The sequence below is a fragment of the Drosophila eugracilis genome, unplaced genomic scaffold (genome assembly GCF_018153835.1).
Source record: "Drosophila eugracilis isolate 14026-0451.02 unplaced genomic scaffold, ASM1815383v1 contig_2167, whole genome shotgun sequence".
Lineage (NCBI taxonomy): Eukaryota > Metazoa > Arthropoda > Insecta > Diptera > Drosophilidae > Drosophila > Drosophila eugracilis.
Genome location: NW_024573052.1, coordinates 61,236 through 80,566, shown reverse-complemented (window position 1 = coordinate 80,566; position 19,331 = coordinate 61,236). Strand labels below are relative to the sequence as shown.

The 19,331-nt window shown below is 43.0% G+C and overlaps 1 protein-coding gene across 8 annotated transcripts in view; it reads left to right on the top strand.

Moving 5' to 3' along the window:
• LOC108103196 (voltage-dependent T-type calcium channel subunit alpha-1G) overlaps positions 1–19,331 on the top strand; it is a 90,545-nt gene that overhangs the window by 38,359 nt on the left and 32,855 nt on the right. For 4 of the 8 annotated variants that reach the window (XM_041818444.1, XM_041818445.1, XM_017208584.2 and 1 more), the window contains 5 exons: positions 7,281–8,244; positions 14,003–14,114; positions 15,439–15,670; positions 15,736–15,910; positions 18,028–18,066. In XM_041818444.1, coding sequence (XP_041674378.1) covers positions 7,334–8,244; positions 14,003–14,114; positions 15,439–15,670; positions 15,736–15,910; positions 18,028–18,066 — 1,469 coding nt within the window. In that variant the 5' untranslated portion in view covers positions 7,281–7,333. The remainder of the gene's footprint in view (positions 1–7,280; positions 8,245–14,002; positions 14,115–15,438; positions 15,671–15,735; positions 15,911–18,027; positions 18,067–19,331) is intronic. The other 4 variants (XM_041818447.1, XM_041818449.1, XM_041818446.1 and 1 more) reach the window with 1 other exon arrangement.

The window sequence follows — 19,331 nt, the reverse complement described above, 5'->3', positions numbered from 1 at the left end:
CATTAAATACCCAGTTAGTTTTGGATAATATGAAGAAGAGTGTTTAAGGTGTTTAGTCTATGATAGTCGGTATTATCTAATGTTCAAAGCTGTGGCTCTTTTAAGACTCTCCTTAACTACAAAATTCAAAATGCTATTTCCCTGAGTTAACCATGAACCATTTTTCCGCCGCATTATTGTGCATCCACTTCGTTATTCATTTTGGCTCAATTTGTGAATTTAACTGCCGCATTTTCTCGCCGCCTTTTCGTTTCCCAAACATTTCTTTTTACGACCGTCGGAAAACTTTGCCATGGCACTTTTCCTCTTCCCAGGAGACGTGGCAATTAGGCAAGTTTTTTTTTTACCAACACCCAAACACCCTCCGCACCACCAGCACAGCTCCATTTTTCCGGCCTAATCAACAGAGCAGGCGGAATAGGAATAAAGAAATAACAACAACAAGGCAGTGGCAAGTAAATTATTTGGCAATTTCAAAGGTTGATGCTGACCTGATGACGGCCAATTAAAAACCAAAAATTGCGTCAACTGACAGGGCAAAGACAAAGGCGAAAATAAGCAAGAAAGCGGGCCAAGTTTAATTGAAAATTATCAAGAACAGACGTTTGGGTCATAAAGACGGGAATATATTTTTGTTGTTGGCGAAATAGCCAGAGGTTTTTGGGGTTAGAAACGGTGGGGGTCGGGGTCAGCCAACCCGGAGACGACAAGTGTCGCCGCAGAGATGGCACCATCAACTGCCCTAGGACAGATACAGATGATTTCCTTAACAAACTTCACGGGACACTCGAGATACGAGTACTCCATTTTAAAGACATTACGGTTCAGTGCGCTGCGGCATAAAGACACGGTGAGAAAATCTTGAGACTTAAGGTTTAGTTTTGGGAAATTTATAAACGGGAAAAAGTATCAGGTTTAGGGGCATTTTAAACTTTAAGGCTGGAAGGAAAAATGAAAGTTCTACTCAGATTTAGGAGGTTATATATCAAGTTTTATCATCATCAAACTCACTAATTTTCTTCAGTGTAGCAGTGTGTGTGTGTACCTTGAGTGCGAGCCGACACGTTTTCATTGTTTGATAAAATGAAATTTTATGGCACACAGCACCGGGCACCGGGCACAGGACCAAGGACTGAGCAGGACACAGGACACTCGCACACGGAGATAAAAAGCGAAAGCGAGGATGATGATAGGGAAGAGCAGCAGAAGGCGAAGGCGAAGGAGAACAAGGGTGGAGACAGGACCTCGACTGACCGAAAATTGAAACAGAGCGGCTATGAATTTCCAGCCAAGACAATGGCCTCAACGTGCTCGGCCTTTGGCTTCCTGCTCATCCTGTTCGTACTTTCTGCGTCCTCGTGTTCGTACTCGGAACAGTTTGGGGCTAGTTTCATTCCCCAGACGGGACAAACAAACCAACAAACAAACAAAACAAAACCAAGCCAGAGAGTCGGGCGAATGTTCAAGATAATTGAATGAAAATTCATTCGTGTGCTTTTCGATTTGGGAGTACGAAGAAAACTTTTCGCCCAGCCACCTTCAGCCTCTGGCTTTTTGTCAACAACCAAAAATTCGTTTTTTTTGTTTTTTTCTTCTTTCTTTAGGTTGAGGTTGAGGGGCATTTTGTGTGTGTATTTCACATGTTTTCTGTACGGTGCGGTGGAGTGGCGGTGCGGATGCAAAAGTATTTACATGTCGTTGTCATTTCCCAAATTTTTCCTTCTCTTCTTGGTTTTTTGTTGTTGTTGAACTCAAATCGAATTAGAGCTTTGTTGTCCCTTGTTGTCTTATTTGTTTAATTTGTGAAAAGGCTGGCTTGTTCTCCTTTTGATTTTAAGCTTTCACTTGCCTTTCCTCCCCAGACCAGAGAGATTGTGGCATCCCCCTTTGGCTCAACAAGTTGAACCCGAAAAGAATTTGCATAAAAATTCATGGGGTTTTGCCCCGTTTGCCTCTAGATATTTATATCCGTATCAGTTTCTTTATATCCTTGGGTTTTCAAATTTATATATATATATCGCCCGACTAGGCGGCGATTAGTTTGGTATTCCCCAGAAGCATTAAATCAGCATAATTCTGTGATTTTTGCCAAGGGCAAAAGGATTGCTTCTTTGTTTTTACCTTTCTTGCTTTTGCTTCGATTTTTTTTGGCGAAATTCTCAATGTCAGGCGGAGCGTAGAAAAAGTAATTTACAATATCGATGCGACATGGCCGCAGCCTTGGATGGCTTCCATTTCCTTGGCATTTTTCGTCTTCCCCGACCTCCGATTTTTTACCTTTTCCACCTTTCCATTTTGTGTATTATTTAACAGATGCTGCCAATGAGGCGGAGATGAAGGCGCCATCGCCGTTCTCATTACTTAAAAGCGAAAGACGCCAAAAAAAAAAAAAAAAAATCGAAACGAAAACGTTGATTGAACGACGTGGCCCACGCGGCGTATGCGCAATAATTTGCAACTGAAATACAGAAATGCTGGAAAATGTAAGGTAACTGGCTGTGTGGCAGTGCGAGGGAATGTGCGGTTAAAAGTCAATAAAATCAAATAATAAGAACAATTTAATTCGATTCGGTGTCGAATTTCCACTAGAGTTGTCGTCGTCATCGTCGTCGTCGTCGTCGTCGTCGCAACGCAAAATGATCGAATTAAGTCGTCGGCAATCGTTGAGCGAATTCAATTGCAGCAATTCGATTAAAAGCGTTTCGATATTGATTGTTCAATTCGCCAGGGAGGCCATTTAATATAATGCATAACGATACTGATAAGCTTAAGAATTTAAGCTCATTTTTGTGATTAAAACTGGGAGGGAAAAAAAAAACGAAGAATACCGAAGCCCAAGCCTGTCGATAATTACGGCCATAAACCAAATTAAGAATGTATTTTATGGGACATTTACGAAAGCTAACGATGAAAAATTATAATTAATGAAATCACCGAATAACGAGTGTCTATTAAAATGGATTCTTTTTTTAAAGTGTTTTTTAATAATCATTATTTTTAATTTCCATAAAGCTACATATTATATATTGGGAATCCATTTGCTGGCTTCCGATAAGTCTATGAATAATACTAATCGATTAATTGAACGACAGAGCGATAATTTGTCACCACATAAGGATGTTTCATGCACGATAGACTGGGGGTCATAAGTCGATTTCAACGATTACAGCTTCCATTACCAAATTGAATCGCCTGGCGGCCCTCAGCCCCCAATCGAAGCTCAAGACGTGCATTTCGCTCACATGCTGAATATTTATCGAATAATGAACAAGGCAAACGCACACACACACACACACACACACACACACACACATAAACACACATACAGAGAGATTCCATTAACCGTATTACGTAAAAGTTGCAAATAAAAAATGTTGGGAATTTATCGAACTACCAAAAAGTGAAGAAAGAGCAGGATATGTGTGTAATACGATGTATACGTTGGAGATGTTGAAGGGATTCCTTTGGATGCTTTACTGGCAAATTTACGGTTGCGCTCAACCTGACTGGGCCAGGTGGATACGAATTCCGAATCCTGGATTCTGGTTTCCCGGATTCGGGGCTCAGGATTCTGTATTCGGGATTTTCCGACCACCGTTCATGGCTAATAAAAAGTGAGGCATAAAAATATGAATTTTATGTCTGCGTATTTAAAACGACAATAAGCAACGTGTGGCTGTGAATGAAAGGAGAGAATGTAAAGGAAAGTAAAAGAAAGTAAAGCTCAAGTCTCCTGTCCCGGGCAATCAAAACAAAATAAAAACCAAAAAAGAAAACCAAAGAAAAGCGAAAGCAACAAAAGCGCTCAATGAAGCTGAAAAGCAAGGAAAGCGATGGAAATCGCTGGGCCCACCACTTGAATTGGAAAATCAAATGGAAGCACAAAAAAACTCAAGCTCAAGCAGGTATATATAAACGTATATATCTGTCTGTGTTTCTGGCAGCTGCTGAACATGAAAATGAGTTTTCTCCTTCAACTGCTTTTTATGCCAGTCAAGCCAAATAAAAATAATAATAAAATCAGCGCAATAAGCAAGCAATGAAGGCGGCGAAAGCGAAAGCGAAAGCGAGACCGAGCATCGATTTATACACAGATGAGCAATCATAAATATTAATGTTAAATACAGCAGAGCCGCCTGGGATTCTGTAAAGGGAAAATCTGTAAAAGAAAATCGAAGGAGAGGTGAGGCTGAGCTGGGGAAAAGCTGTACTGACCATTGCCTAATGGAATGGCAATCGGAATGGGCATTGATAACTGAAAGTTAAGTTGTGTTCTTCTCAAGGTTCTCTCTTTTTGTTCCCCTCTGAAAAGAAAGTGGCACGTTTTTTGGCCTCAGCTTTATGCTAATGTCGGCGACTTTCCCTGACAGGCGCTGCCTCATAAAGCAGGGCGGTGAGCATAAATCTTCGGCTCGAGGAAGGACCCCTATGAGCTCAAACAAAAAAGGATCTCCATTCCAAGGGGCGACATCGAGGCGCGCTGCCTCTGATTTATTTGCCAACGTGTGTACCACGCTGCGTATGCTTATTTCGTGCGATTCCTTCCTTGACTTTCTATCTGTCTTTTTTTTCTGGTATTTTTTTCCCCGCTCTGTATATTTTTCTTCTCCTCCAGGGACAGCTATCAATGACAGCGGCTTGATTTTGCATTTAAAAGTGAATTATATATCCGCAGATTCTCAGACAGCCGCAAAAAATGGAGGGGTTTGGGGGGGGGTTGGCCATGGAGAAGTGCGCAAATATCTTGCCACATAAGCGACAATTTATTTGCATATTTTCATGGCACCGACTCTCAGACTGAAGAGTGAGTTGTCCTGGCTGTTGTTTACATTAACCCTCCAGCGAAAGGGGCGGACTTGTGTGAGCCGACAACTATGTGTGGGTAAATAACAAATTTGTTGGCGATAAGTGAAAAACTTATAAGACCTTAGACATGAGTACACTGGAATTCCTCTTCTTTAAAATCTATTTGTAAAGATTTATTTCGTATTTCGTTACGTATTTGTAAATGAAAAACAAATAGATTAAGTTAAGGTATGCAAATGCTGTTTGCACAGCTGCTAGTTGCCAGATATTTTATTTGACTAATGGCTTTAGTCCCCCCCTCCTCTCTCGTATCCTTTTTTCTTTTTTTTTTTAATTCTTTTCAATACAATTTGCAATTTGTTATTCGATATAATAATGCACAATGGCTGGAAAATCCATTGAATGCCCGCAATAAACCCGCTCGTTTGGCCAAAACGTTAAATGGCGGACACATGGGCGTATACTTGATTTAGCTTTTTTACAGGGGTCGCGCGACATTTTGTATTTGGATTTCAACGAGGCAATTTTCAACCCCCTTTGATTCCGCTCATACATATATAACTGATATATATCTACGATTTGAGTCCACTTACAACATAAATTCATGTTGTGCTCTGTTGACCCATTTCAAATTGTTATCGCGTTAATATCTGACATGTTTGAATGTCACATTGATCCCGTTATTGGGTACGGTGTGTGTATGCGAGAGTGTGTGTGCGTGTGCGTGTGCGTGTGCGTGTGCTTGGTGTATTTGTATTTTTAGTCTCCCTTTGACTAATATCAACACACCAAAGTTGCCTTTGCCGCGCTGTTTGTGTTTAATTATGTATATCTGTGTAAGGCACACAACCGAAGTGCGTGTGTGTGTGTGTGAAACTTGCACACAAGAAAGTTGATTGTATGATTTTACATGGGTGCCATGTGTTTTTGTACAAGGCGCTTACATTTTCGCTTCCTACAATAGTTGTCCCTGCGTGTGTGTGTGTGTGTGTGTGTCTGTGTGTGTATTTCTGTCTCCTTAAGCCTGCTCAACATTTTCCAAATAATATGGTAACTTTTGTATTGTCACGTGCCTTGATGTTGTGCTTGTGCTTGTTTTTGTGTTTGTGGGTCTGCTATTGTTTGTCTTGGCGCTGACTTCCGTTTCCGGCTGATAAACAAATGGCGCCAGCCAACGATTAATTATTTTGATTTCTAGTCTAAGGGTCCACCTACAAATAACCATAACACTAAAAACAACAGCTGTACAGCTGCTATACATGTCCTGGCAAATTATAAATATTCCAGCTGATGAAGTCAAAACTGATGGGGTCAAAAGACAGACAATGGGTAGGAAGTACTATTGATTGAATTAGAAAAGTTCTTAAGAAGTTTAAGGATTAAAAATCTTCTAGTACTTAAATTCTAAATCTGTATTATCTGCAATATATAAATAGACTCCCTGCAATTAGTTCATACTCGTTCGTTTGGCAAACCATTCATCAAATGCGTTTACTTAAAATGTCGGCGAGAGACAAACACTTGCTGTTTGTTTCTATATAGATTTGATAAATTGTTTGATAAGCTTGTGCCATTATCTATTAGCGTCGATATAGACAGTGTGCTGTTTGCTCAATCGATTCCATAGATCCGAACAGATATCTCAATAGCCTTTGATAGGAGTCTCGTCCTTTGTGGCATTTCTTTGGCAGCCTATCAATGAGCCAATTTTCACACAATTGCAAGTCTTCCTCTATGGCTGTGTGTGTTTGGGGGAAACCACAACGAAGCACTTTTTGGCACGTTAATGTGTTAGAGGTCCTCACCCTAATACAAACACATACACACAGACGCGCACAAGCCGTAATTAATGATTGAACGCATACACCTACGCACACAAGGGTCTCCCCCAAAATGTATGCTACGTTTCTTGTCTATACGCACAAAATGTGTTTCTCATTATTTTTACGTACTACACACACACACATACGCAGAGAAACACATACCAAGTTTTACAAAAAGCAACGCACGTGCGTATAAATTATGTTTTTGGCTTCATTATGTTGGTGAACGGGGAACGGGGAACGGGGAACGGGGAACAGGGAACGGCGGTTGAGTGGTTTCGACTTCAAGGGTGGGTGGTGGTGCCCCATGCTGACGCCAAGTATCGCATTAAAAATCAATTCTCGAAACTTTGCACGTACACAAGAAGAAAATTGTCGGCAACGAAATTGAGTTCAAATGAGCTCATTAAGACAGAGAATCAAATAAGTACTTAAGTTTGTTATTTTATCAGCAGGAAACTAAACTCATAGATTTCTTATTATGTTCATAAAATCTAAAAAAGTATAGTCTAGTTTTCTGGGCATTAATGATTTTTAAGTCTTCTCCTCAAGAAAATTTCTTGTTATGTACGCTGATGGTGCAGTTATGATTTTATATTTGATTTTAATGACTTTCCTAATCGTAGCTTTCCCCTTTTCTCTTATTTCCAGAAATCGGCAGGAAGATGGAATGACCGAAGTTCGCTTAGTTGGCCCACCAGAAAATGCTGCCACAGCCAGCGGCAGCAGCGGCAACAATAACAACTCAATCAGCAAAATTAGCGGCAACATCAGCGCCACCGCCAGCAGCAGCAGCAGTAGCAGCTAGGAATGGCCAGCGACGTCGCGTGGCAGCAGCAACAGAAGGCTGCAACAGCAATAGCAACATTGGTAACAGCAACATCGGCAACAGCAGCAGCATCAAGCTCAACAGCAGCAGCAGCAGCAGCAGAAACACCAACAGAGTAAGTCAAATGCATTCCAACGAAGAGCCACCCATGACGGTGATCGTCGATGGTGGCGGTGGCAGCAACGTTGCCGGTTCCGGTGGCAGTGGCCATCGTCGGGGCAGCCAAAGGTTGCGGAAAACCAGTTCCTCCAGTGCCAATGTGAAGTCATCAGCTAATCCTGCGGAGCGGACAAGCAGCGGTCAAAGGTCATCTCATCGCCAGACATCGAATGCCTCGGGATCCGGAGGCGATGGTGGCGGTGGCAGTAGCAGGCGTCGCTATCAGGGTAAGGATCGTCAGGATCGCCAGGATCGTAGCGAGCGTCATGACCGCCGGGATCGTCAGGATCGTCAAGATCGTCATGAACGCCGTGAGCGACAGCAAGAACAGCAGGTGCAGCGAAGGCGGACAGGACGCCGGCACAGTGGTGCCTCCTCGTTAAGCGATGCTGCCGCTGCCGCAGGACGATCGAGAGGAGGAGGAGCTGTTAGCTCTTCGACCGCCTCTAGTTGCAACGGTAGTTGCAGCTCCGACGATGGCGACTCATCGCACACCTCCTCCTCCAGCTCGTCGAGTTCGTCCGGCGAACCGAATCTGCCGTATCCGGGTTTCCCCGAGATCTCCATCAGGGCGCTGACGCAGTACACCCGGCCACGCAACTGGTGCCTGATGCTCATCACCAATCCATATCCTTTGCACAAACAAAAACAGACAGTTGACGAGGGAGGGGAGGGATGCCCTAATTGCCATTGTCCTTCGCTGGCAATTTACCCCTGGGGTGTGGAGTGAATGTGTGCCGGAGTGTCCTTGTCACACATTTCACAGGATGTGCGTTGCGAACCTATTGATTTTTCTCTTCTTTTTTCCCCATCTCGCTTTTCTCTCCACTTTTTGTTGTATATATAAATTTTTTTTTAAAAGGCCTGAGGACACTCGATTCCGGGGCAGGTTGAATGATTTTCGGCAGTGAAGGATGCCCAGTCGCGGAGTTTTTCATAAGTGCATGATGATAGGTCCTAGATCGGCTTTGCGGGATAGATTTTTGATAGAAATCTGAAAAATGAAAAACTAAGGCTAATTAAAACTGCGGGAAAAACCGCCCTCTCCATAGTTACCTTACGCCTAGCTCTAGCCTTGAAAAGTGAATATCCCATGTTCGAAGTGCTGGGCTACTTTTTTTTTTTTTAGCTGCCTGTTGCAAAATTCATGCCACAATGTCAGCAGTTGCAAAAGGCACGCGTGTGTGTGTGTGTGCGAGTTCGCTGGGCATAAATAATAAATATCTGAATGGGCATCATCATTGAGAGAGGGAACCAGTGGATATATATGTACGATATATATATATATATCCAGTCCCAGTTGCCAGATCCTTCCGCTGCCGACTTGTTTTCATATTTGCCGCATCCCCATCCATTTGCTGGGGGATAATGTGCGCCAATCAGTGGTATGTGTGGGATAAGGAATATGGGAAGTGACGGAGGCGGAAGGAAGAAGGAAGAAGACGACAACCATGGCGATTCGATGTTGTTTATCTGGCAGTGCCAGTTCCACTTCCACTTCTCTCCAGCTCCTCATTTTCTTTGGCTCCATCAAGTGGCATGTGTGGCACATGTGCATGAAAAATCGCTTTGCATACTTCTTGGCGCGCACTTCACATTTCACTTGGAGCGAAATTAAAATTGACTGACGTTGATATTTATTTATGCCCGCGGTTCTCGGAGAGGGGCGGGGAACTAAGTAAATTATGATAATTGAGTTTAGGACGTCAAGGCGTTTCTCCGGTGACAAACCCCGTAGAAGTCGTGGGTGAAGTGAAGTGGTTTTATTTTTAGCCACGAAAGCCACGATGATGGCTGCGATTTACCCACTTGAGATATGCCATATCCATTGCTTTTCTTTTCCTTGAGCCACAAGTACGTAATCGCTCTCTCGATACTTGCCACTTAATTGTTAGCCATAAATTTTGATTTGCCCCATTGTTCGCGGCTTTCCAACCGCCTTCGCCCCATCATCCTGTATTGTTTTCTATATCTTGCTGACATTTTATGGATTTTATTGTTAAAGTTTACGATGCGATGCCTCCCCCAGCGTCAATTATTTTAACGTGGGAGAGGAGTTGAGTTCAGTTAAGATCGGTGGGCTAAAGTGATTTTGTGGCCAAGTTGTTGCGGTGCAACTCGCCGTGCTTGCATCTCAATTCCATTCGAGAAGCAATCAAACTGCTTTGCCTAAACTAATTTAAGTTCAACTTCCTTGTGCCATCCCACTTCCACTTGCACTTCCACGTCCGTTTCCGCTTCCGATGGCGACGCTCGTCTCGCCCGTGTCTTTGGGGACCCAGACGTGCCTTCGGCTGCAGCTGAGGTCAGCGTTGCCATTTGCCAAAAAGTTGGTAAAGCCGCCGTAGCGTCGCCAGCTGGCCTTGCGTATCAATATCGAATGGCATACGCTCCCTTCATGCTTTTTTTGTTTTTTTTTGGCCATCGAGGTCCTTCGTTGAAACCGCCCTGCTAAGTGTAATCAAATGGCACGCAGAGAAAATTAATGATATTAGTTTGGGGAAGTTTCTTTCAAGTTGGAGGATTTCTTAGCTCATTGGTGATCAAAATAAACTAATGATGGACAGGTTAAAGATAGCAGGTTACATTAACTCATTTTGAATGCTGTTCATAAACTAATGTCACTTTTTTATTACTTTCGTAAGCTTAAGACAAAGAAAGAACTTTATCGAGCATGGTGAGAATTCATAAGATATTTTTCACTGTGAAGTGACATTGGTCTTTTACGGCATCCGGTCGCCTTTGCAACTTTGCAACCCAAATTAGCGATGCAACTTTTATCACATCCCTCATATGAGACTATGCATTTTCGGCCAAAGTTGTCTCCTTCATTTTACGGCGCTTTTAGCGTGAAATGTGCGCTGCACGTGCAACATATGCAGCCCAAATAGGGAGTTGAGTGCGCGGCGGTGGGGGGTTTTCTGTGGAGGTCAGGCGGTTACCAGAAGCATTGCCAGCACCAGCTGGCTGCATCCTTGTGCGGTCGCCATTAGGACCACATACAGCTATTCGGACACGCAGGCATCATTAGCATGGAGGTTAGGGGCGACGGCAGAAGTCGCTACTTGGATAATGTGAAACCGCTGCCACGCCCATAACTAATTATGACAGAGGACTAAGAGCATGGTGTGGATGGATCCCTCTTGGCCAATGCCCATTAGCGTCGCTGACCGCCACAGAGTACGTGCATTGTATTCATTACACAAATGCCCCACGTCCTGTCAAAGGGACGAGCGAGAATACGGTTGATGGACGGACAACAGGTCGCCGTCGTGCTCCTCCTCTATGGGAATTGTTAATTTCTGCTGTTTGGATTTGGAAAAGAAGGCAATCCAATAATCACAGCGTTGAAAATGTGAACCTTTTATGGCTCTAATCATTGAGTAGAAACCATCCTTTCGGAAAAGTGTTTTAAATTTGGTTATTTTATAGTCACTACTTGGAAATTTCCCTTAAAACTTATTCGTTTTACATATCTCACAACGGATGAGTGCTCAATGAATGGCCCTCTGATGTCATAGAACCAATTAAACTGATCGCCTCCATTGAGGGAAAACTTGTTCCTTGTCGAAGCCAATTTATCTCAAGTTTTTTTTCACTTTTACTTTTTGGCCTTTTTTCTTCCTTTATTTTTCTTTTTTAAATGTTTGTTTTTCATGTTTCGCTTGCCTCATTCTCGCTTTCGTTATTCGTTATTTGCCATTCAGCATTCTTCAGTCTCCATTCACCCAGTCCCCCAGCCCCCAGCCCCCAGCCTCGCCTCCAATTTGGCATGTTCAGTCATCTTATTCGGCTTTTGCTTTCGGGGCTCTCGCTTTTGTTTGTGGCTCTTTTAATTTGTTGCGATTTCTGCACGCTTGCATGCGTCCCCATTCCCATTCCCATTTCCATACCCATGCCTTGTACTGCCTGACCCGGCACGCCCCTTTAATGGCACCGCCCCCTTTCCGCTGGCCGACTTTACGCTCGACTTAATTTGTTTACTGTTGGTTTGGGGGGGCCATGGCTGTTGCCAAATCAAAAATAATGCGCGCATACCCGGGGTCCCGACCTTACCACCCACTTTGCCAACCACTCACACACCTGGCTAGGGATGAATATTGGGTAGAGTCGGGAAAAGTGCGATATAAAAAGCCACACGATAGATATTCCGTTCAGACATATTAGCTTAGTAACCATGAAAGGTAGAGGGAATTTAAGATATAATTTTGGAGAAAGACTTTTGGGAATAACTTATACATTTATATTCCGAGGCGTATTAATTTCTTATTGCATTTTTCAATAATTCACTAGTTAGTTTATTCAAAAGTGAGGATGAACGTACAATATCGATATTGAATATGGCATGAAAAAGCTCAACTTGATAAAACATTTATATATCGTCATGTATTTTTTGACATCCCTATACCTGCTTCCTCCTCCTCCTACATCTCCTCCTCGGAGGCAACTGAATGAAATGAATGCGCCAGGGTCGATGTTGCTGCTACTGCTGTCGCATATTTGTGCTGCTGCTGCTGCTGCTGCTGCTGCAGTATTTATCCAGGCGGAGAGTGGGCGTGGTCTACCGAAACGCCCTCCTTCCTTTGGAGCCGCCCCCATTTCAGACGCGGCCTTTTGTGCCGTCTGGCTCTGGCTCTGGCCTGTTCACATTTGTTTTTATGACACGGCCGCGGTCCCAACCGAACCGAACTGAATCCGAAACGCCGACCACCAGCCACCGAACCGATTCGCTGACCCTCAGCCTGCATATGCTCCAATCTCCTTTGGCCCCCTAATGAATTGCCCTTTTTGTGGCAGCTTTTCGTCCTTACCACCCAGGGATATTATGTTTGGTTGTGCTTCTTTTCTGCTTGTTTTTTTGTTTTTGTTTTTTTCCAGCATGTTTTTGGCCAGACCATTGTGCGCCACGTTTTATCTTTAATTGTGCGTTAATAGCGTAAACATTTTTGCCCATTTTGCGCGTGTGCTCTCGATCCTTAATTGCTTCGCCGAAAGAATGAGTCCTTGGCGCTCATTTGGCCATGCATTAAGCCGGCTCGAAAATCCCCCTTGCCAACTTGCCAACTTGGCCTTGTGCGAGTGTTTGTGTTTTTCCAGTTTTTCTTTTTCGCCTCAGGCCCAAAAACCAAAGTGCAGCTGCGAGGCTTTTAGGCGACAAGTGGTGAAAAGGACGAGTGGATCGCAGGGGTTTTGTACGAGTTGGATAGGGAAGGTGGAGAGAAATCCAGTCACTGGATTGAGTTCCATTTGATGTAGAAACGAAAAAAGTCGTTGGACCTCTAAGAGCCATTACTGGCAATCGTATATTTCTTAGGCTTCAAAGTCTATTACTTTTTGCCAGAAATTTCCATTCATTTCATTTAGTTTTTGTTTTTATTTTCTTCTAAAAATGATATCATATCCTTAGGTAATTCAAGACAACACTGCGTATACGTGTTACAAAACTTGGTGTGAGTTTTTAAATTACTAAAAACTTTGCAAACATATCTTGTTTGCTTTATGGCTTTCAAACTTAGCTCATTGTTGGTCCATCAGAACCTAAATTGTTTGCTTATTTTAGTTTTGCTTTTGTTTTCATTCAAAAAGTGCATCCATCTTGAACAATTTTGGGCAGAGCCACACGACGTATGAGTAATATTGTTAAACCCCTCTTGCTGGCTCTGTAATAGTCATGTTGAATTTGCATTTGCATTTCTTAACTGCTTAAGCAGTATCCTAGACATGAGTATTTAAGCTAAGGCCACACTGCGTATGAGTGATAAACTTTAAGAACACAGAAAGCATATAAAACTAGCATTTTACAATGTTGCAATTCAGCTGAGGTCCTGCATGTCCTTGGCTCGGCTTGGCCAAACGCATTTGGATCGAGTGTTATGAGCTGACTGCCAACTGTCATCAATTTGCTGCATTTTGCTGGCTGGAGTGCAGGAAACTGGGAACTGGGAGCCGGGAGCCGGGAGTCGGGAATCCACAAGCCAAGAGACCCAAGCCTCCAACCCCAGAAACCAAAACCGAGAGCATACCAAACGAGACCGACAAACGACAACCGCAGGAGGTGGTGGTGGTGGTGGCGGAGGGGTGAGTGAGTGATGGCAGTGATGGGTGGTAAATGTGGGTGGTTGGCAGCCAAGTTGACAAGCACTTGAGTGCGCATTAGAGGCAACTGCAAGTTGTTATCCACCATGCCCCCCTCCCCCCCTCTTTCGTCCCATGCCCGCTTCTTTCGCTCGACTTGTTTCGCCTTCAATCAGCGCACAAAAGTAGGCAACGACTAAAGTCCACCCCCCCCTCGTCATCCTTTGGCCTCGTCCTTGTTTTTGCCATTTTCCTTTGGTTTTGCCCCTTAACTTAGATATGGACTCGACTCCATTTCGGTAACCTTCACATGGTTCGAGCGCGTCTCCATCCTGGTCATCCTGCTCAACTGCATCACCCTCGGAATGTATCAGCCGTGCGTGGACGATGCCTGTGTCACGAACCGCTGCAAGATCCTTCAGGTGAGTAAAATAATATACCGTAGCCTTTTAAGGTTAAATATTATAAGTAATAGATGGTTTTAAGCCAAAAAGAGAAGCATCACTTAAGCCCATCTGAATAACAGTTCCATTTCAACACATTAAGGTTTCTGTGGAATATTTATAATTGACATAGTTATGGATCCATCCCAGGGGCTTAAGGTTAATTTGATAGAAAAAATGATGTGCAAAATGTGGGAAGGACTCGCATTGTTGGGTCTCCACCTTTCATTCTTCGCTGGATATCCTTGCTCCCCAGGTGGGCCTGTCAGCATCGGTGTCACATTAAATGCCATTTATTTAAGCAATTTTTTGGCTCACTTCCTGGCTGCCACACTGATGACACCCAACGAGGCACTTCGGCTCATTAGGCGGCACCACCGCAGACATGTTTTTTTTCTTTGGAAGGAGGTGTTCGGGGGTGAAAGTGGAGCGTTCAGTGGGGCAATTACAGAGCATAGAGAAGAAAATGCCGGGCTCAACGTGCGAAAATGTTTGTAAATGATATGTAAGTCGGGCGACATTTTCGGCCGCAGCCAAGTGTAAAGAAACACGACAGTCGGGGCCAGGACCCCCCGAAAAAAAAACACAGTAGAAAGACCAAACCACTCAGGACAGGATACTGGCAAGGACAAAGAGGAGTTGCGGAAAAACTGGAGGTGGATGAGGATAAAGATGAGGGGCAGGACGGACGGACCGGGCAGAGACAAGACAAGACAAGAGAAGGCATCGCCAAATTGGCACACAGCACAAAGTCAAAATGACAACGACAGCCGCAGTCGCAGTCAGTGACATAAGTGGGCGTTACCACCGCCTCCGTTTCCACCCTTATCCCAACCATATATATATACATATATATATGGTATAGTATGGTATGTATGTATCCCGGCCCGACCAGCCCCCAAAGAACCCAAATTACTTGACACAAGACGTTGCACGGGGCACAAGAAAAAGATGACGACGACGTTGACGACGACGACTACGACGATGATGATGATGATGATGTCGCCAAGGCAAACTCATTTCGATGTGCATGTGTGTGACGCCTGATATGTCCTTGCCACCCCCACGCCAAAGCGAGGGCTTTGCTAATTTTAATTTGATCAACTCTCGTTAGTTCGTTAGGTTTGGGTCATTAATCGAATGGGATTTAAGGTGCAGGAAAGCTGGTATAGAGAATATTTTCTATGATCCAAAGTTAAGTTAAAGAAGTTTAAAAGCAAGAGAAATCCCAAGCTAGCTGGGAAATAAATGTTGAGCTTTAACAAAACCTAAAAACCTTTCTCTACAACTTCATCCTTTTCAGATCTTCGACGACATCATCTTCGCCTTCTTTGCCCTGGAAATGACCATCAAAATGGTGGCCATGGGTATGTTTGGCAAGAACACCTACCTGGCGGACTCATGGAATCGCCTGGACTTCTTTATTGTCCTGGCGGGTCTCTTGGAGTACGTGATGCACGTAGAGAACCTCAATCTGACTGCCATCCGGACAATTCGCGTGCTGCGTCCCCTGCGAGCCATCAATCGTATACCGAGTAAGTGGAAAATGTAAAATAAAAAAATAGTAATTCCAAGTACTGACCCTCTGAACCTCCAATAGGTATGCGTATCCTGGTGATGCTTCTGCTGGACACCTTACCCATGCTCGGCAATGTCCTGCTGCTGTGCTTCTTTGTGTTCTTCATCTTCGGGATCATTGGAGTCCAGCTGTGGGAGGGTATCCTGCGACAGCGCTGTAGTCTGATACTGACCGAAGGCATGGTCTATCCCCTCACGTAAGTAACCAGTCGAAATGAATCGAAATCCAAAGATTATCGATAAAAAAAGAAAAGAAAAGAAAAAGAATACCAGGTCGTATGGGTAATATGGGCCTCTGTCTGCCGGCGCCTCCGGGTCTCATACATTATCGTACATACCTAGGCACATACCATACATATTCCTAGGCATATATGTATGCTGTACATATATATATATATATCTAACTATTTATAAATATCGTGTATTCTCCAATTCGTTTTTTTTTTAGCTTTGAGTGTTTTGGTTTTGTGTTTTTTCCCCCTTTTTTCCGCGTCATCTAAATCGAGCCCAGGCTTTGAGTCCTGAGTCTGAGTCACAACTGCCTGGCTGCTGCTTTCTCAATCCTCCTGCTGTTGGCTTTTTTGGTTCCATGGCTTAGCTTTTTGTTTTTTGTTTAGCCTTAGCCTTAGCCTTAGCCACAAGACACAAGCACATACCCATACACAAACAATGCCATAAACGCCTCAACCGAATAGCGGCGAAAAACAGTTGAAATCCCGCTGTAGCTGCATCCCAGTGTCCCAGCAATTTGCATACGAAATCTACAAAAGGACTGGCCTGGCAGTGCCACCTATTTGATGAAGTCCGTTCTACCCACTTGCCTTCCGTTGGTCCTTCGCATACTTTAGCCTTGAGTTGGTGGACCGTTTGTGGCACCCCAAACAGTAGTCTTGTGGTCGTGACAGCAGGAAGAAGCTGAAGAGAGTCGGCACAGTGGGATTTAGGGCTGAAAAACCAGACAGAATGTATTTTAATTTTATGATGGTGGTTGCAGGATCATCATAATATTATCAGGAGAAAGACTATAGAAGAGATTGTTAATAGAAATATAATACAGATGGGTCGCTTTAGTTTCCTCTTTTGAGAATACCTAGCGTCAATTTTTGGCTGGTTTTACAACCACTGATCTCTGGTCGGCATCTGACAAAAGATTTTAAACTTGGCCAAAACAATCATTTATCATTGGCATTGTGTTTGCGTCTGTGTTTGTGCCACGGCGGCTTTATAACGTCACAAGCAGAATAGAAAGGACACGCGTGCTCTCTCACCCTTACTATTACACTCATACACAGCCAAGAAAACAAACACAGACACACGGAGAACAGAACAGAAGGACTCGCGAACACACATAGACAGCGCAGCCTTAAAGTAGGCAATGGAATTTTTGGGCCGCTGCGCGCTTGGCTCAAGAAACTCAATTTTTTTCGATGCCTTTTTGTTTTCGTCAGTTTTTTTTTTCCTTGTTTATTGTTTGCTTTAGCATGCCCAGCTACTGTCTGTTTACCACATACCCACGATTATATATTTTTCGCAAAATAAATTTGTTTTTGCGGCTGGCTAATTCTTGCAACTACCAATGCGTAGCCAAAGTATTTTTGATTTGGTTTTAAAAATAAATGGAAAAGGAGATATTTTTTATAATTATGTTGCTCAAGTCCAGAACTTTTGCAACTCCATTTTTGAGTTGTAAATAATTTTCATTTTGTGTTTGGGTTTCCTTTTTTTTACCAATCAACTTCACTGGCACAGGCAGGAATTGTACCATACAATCAACATCTCTGTGACATGTTGTGAGCCCTCGAAGTCATGCTGTATATACACCAACAACGAATATACACCCATAAACACTCGAACACAACACCCACACCCACACCCACACCCACACCCTCACACGCACACTCACACTCACAACCACAGACAAGCCTGTGAGAATGGCAAACAGAGTATAGATATATATATGCATATATGTTCTTTTCCAGTATTTTAGTTTCTTCAATTTGTATTTAGTTGTGACAACAAAAAAAAAAGAATGAAAGAAAAAATGAAACCAAAACAGAACAAGAGAACAAAAAATATATCAAAATTGGCAGCCAAGCAAATCCAATATCCAATATCCAAAATCCAAAATCCAAAATCTGACATCCACTTACAAGATCTCTCTATCTCTCTCAAATCTCTCTTTATGTTTTCGAGTTTTGCGTTTTTTCGCTAGAAGCAAACAATACAAAACTAAATAAATATCCAAATACCAACAAAAGCAGATAATATGAAACAAAAACAAAAATCATACCGGGAACAAATTTTTTGTTTACAGGGTTCCTGAAGTGTACAGAGTTCGAGTCCGAGTTAACTCGTAAGATAAAATGATTTATTTCCCCCCTTAACTTAACCCACACACACACACACCGATACACACACACACACACTGTGACACAATCTGATACACCTACAGAAGACCCCCCTCCCCCACCCACAAAGTGGGCACAAAAATAAAACAGAAACCGATTCTAATAGCCGTCTACTAGCTAGTCTACAACTAGATTCTGTCTATAAATATACTGATATCAATGTAACTCTCCACTAGCCTATCTTCTTCTAACTGTCTCTCTCTCTCTCTCTCTTTTTGCCAGCGCAAGCCTGCTAAGTCCTTAGACCCTATCCCAGTACCTATTTTTTGCTGATCTTCGCTGATCAGTGGATCCCCATTTAGCTAAAGCTCGTTATCTAAATGTGTTGTAACCCTAACTGTGCCAAGCGCGATGGTCACTAGATCTAGTTGGCTATATAAATGAAAGACTCTTATTATGTTGCTGAAAAGTATGCTATAATATGTCAAAGTTTTACCAAGAAATCAGAAGCAAACAGTGACCATGGCGTTTTTAGTGGACAGACAAAGGAATAAATATTCCACTGTCCAAATACCTATTTACCTCTCTCACTCTCTCTCTGTCTCTCTCTCTCTGTAACACTCACACTGTACTCTTTTTAGCCATCACGTTCCCACACACGTTCGATAGTCGCCACACACCCTATTAGTAGATGTGCATATTTATATACTCGTATTAGTAAATATACTTGGCCATACGATAATACGAAATACGATTTCTAACGTCTAACCAGCTAACTCTCCATCTGTATCTTTATCTTTGTATTTGTAATATTTGAAGATATATGGATATATATATACGAAATACCAAGCTATACTAAATATCAACTAAACTAAACTAAACTAAACTAAACTAAACTAGACAACCACTCAGCATCCTACTCTCTTTCCCCCCACTCTGCCCCCAAAAACTACACTTTACACACACAACTGTACCAAAAGCAAAAGCCCCTAGTTAACCCGTCTGAGGCCACATTTTATTTGCCACCTAGTTTAACCCCTTTCTCTCGTTCTCATATACTCGTACTCGTATATATATATAATTTTAGCCTAGACTTGGTGTACGCTTCTTTTTTTGTGTCTAGAGTTGTTGGCACCACTTGAACCTGATCTCAAATGCTAACTAAACCACTCGCACACTTATGTGTTTCTATATATATATATAGTATATATAATATATATAGAAATGGGGTCAAAGAATCCCAACCCCGATCCGTTGACCCACTCTCAAC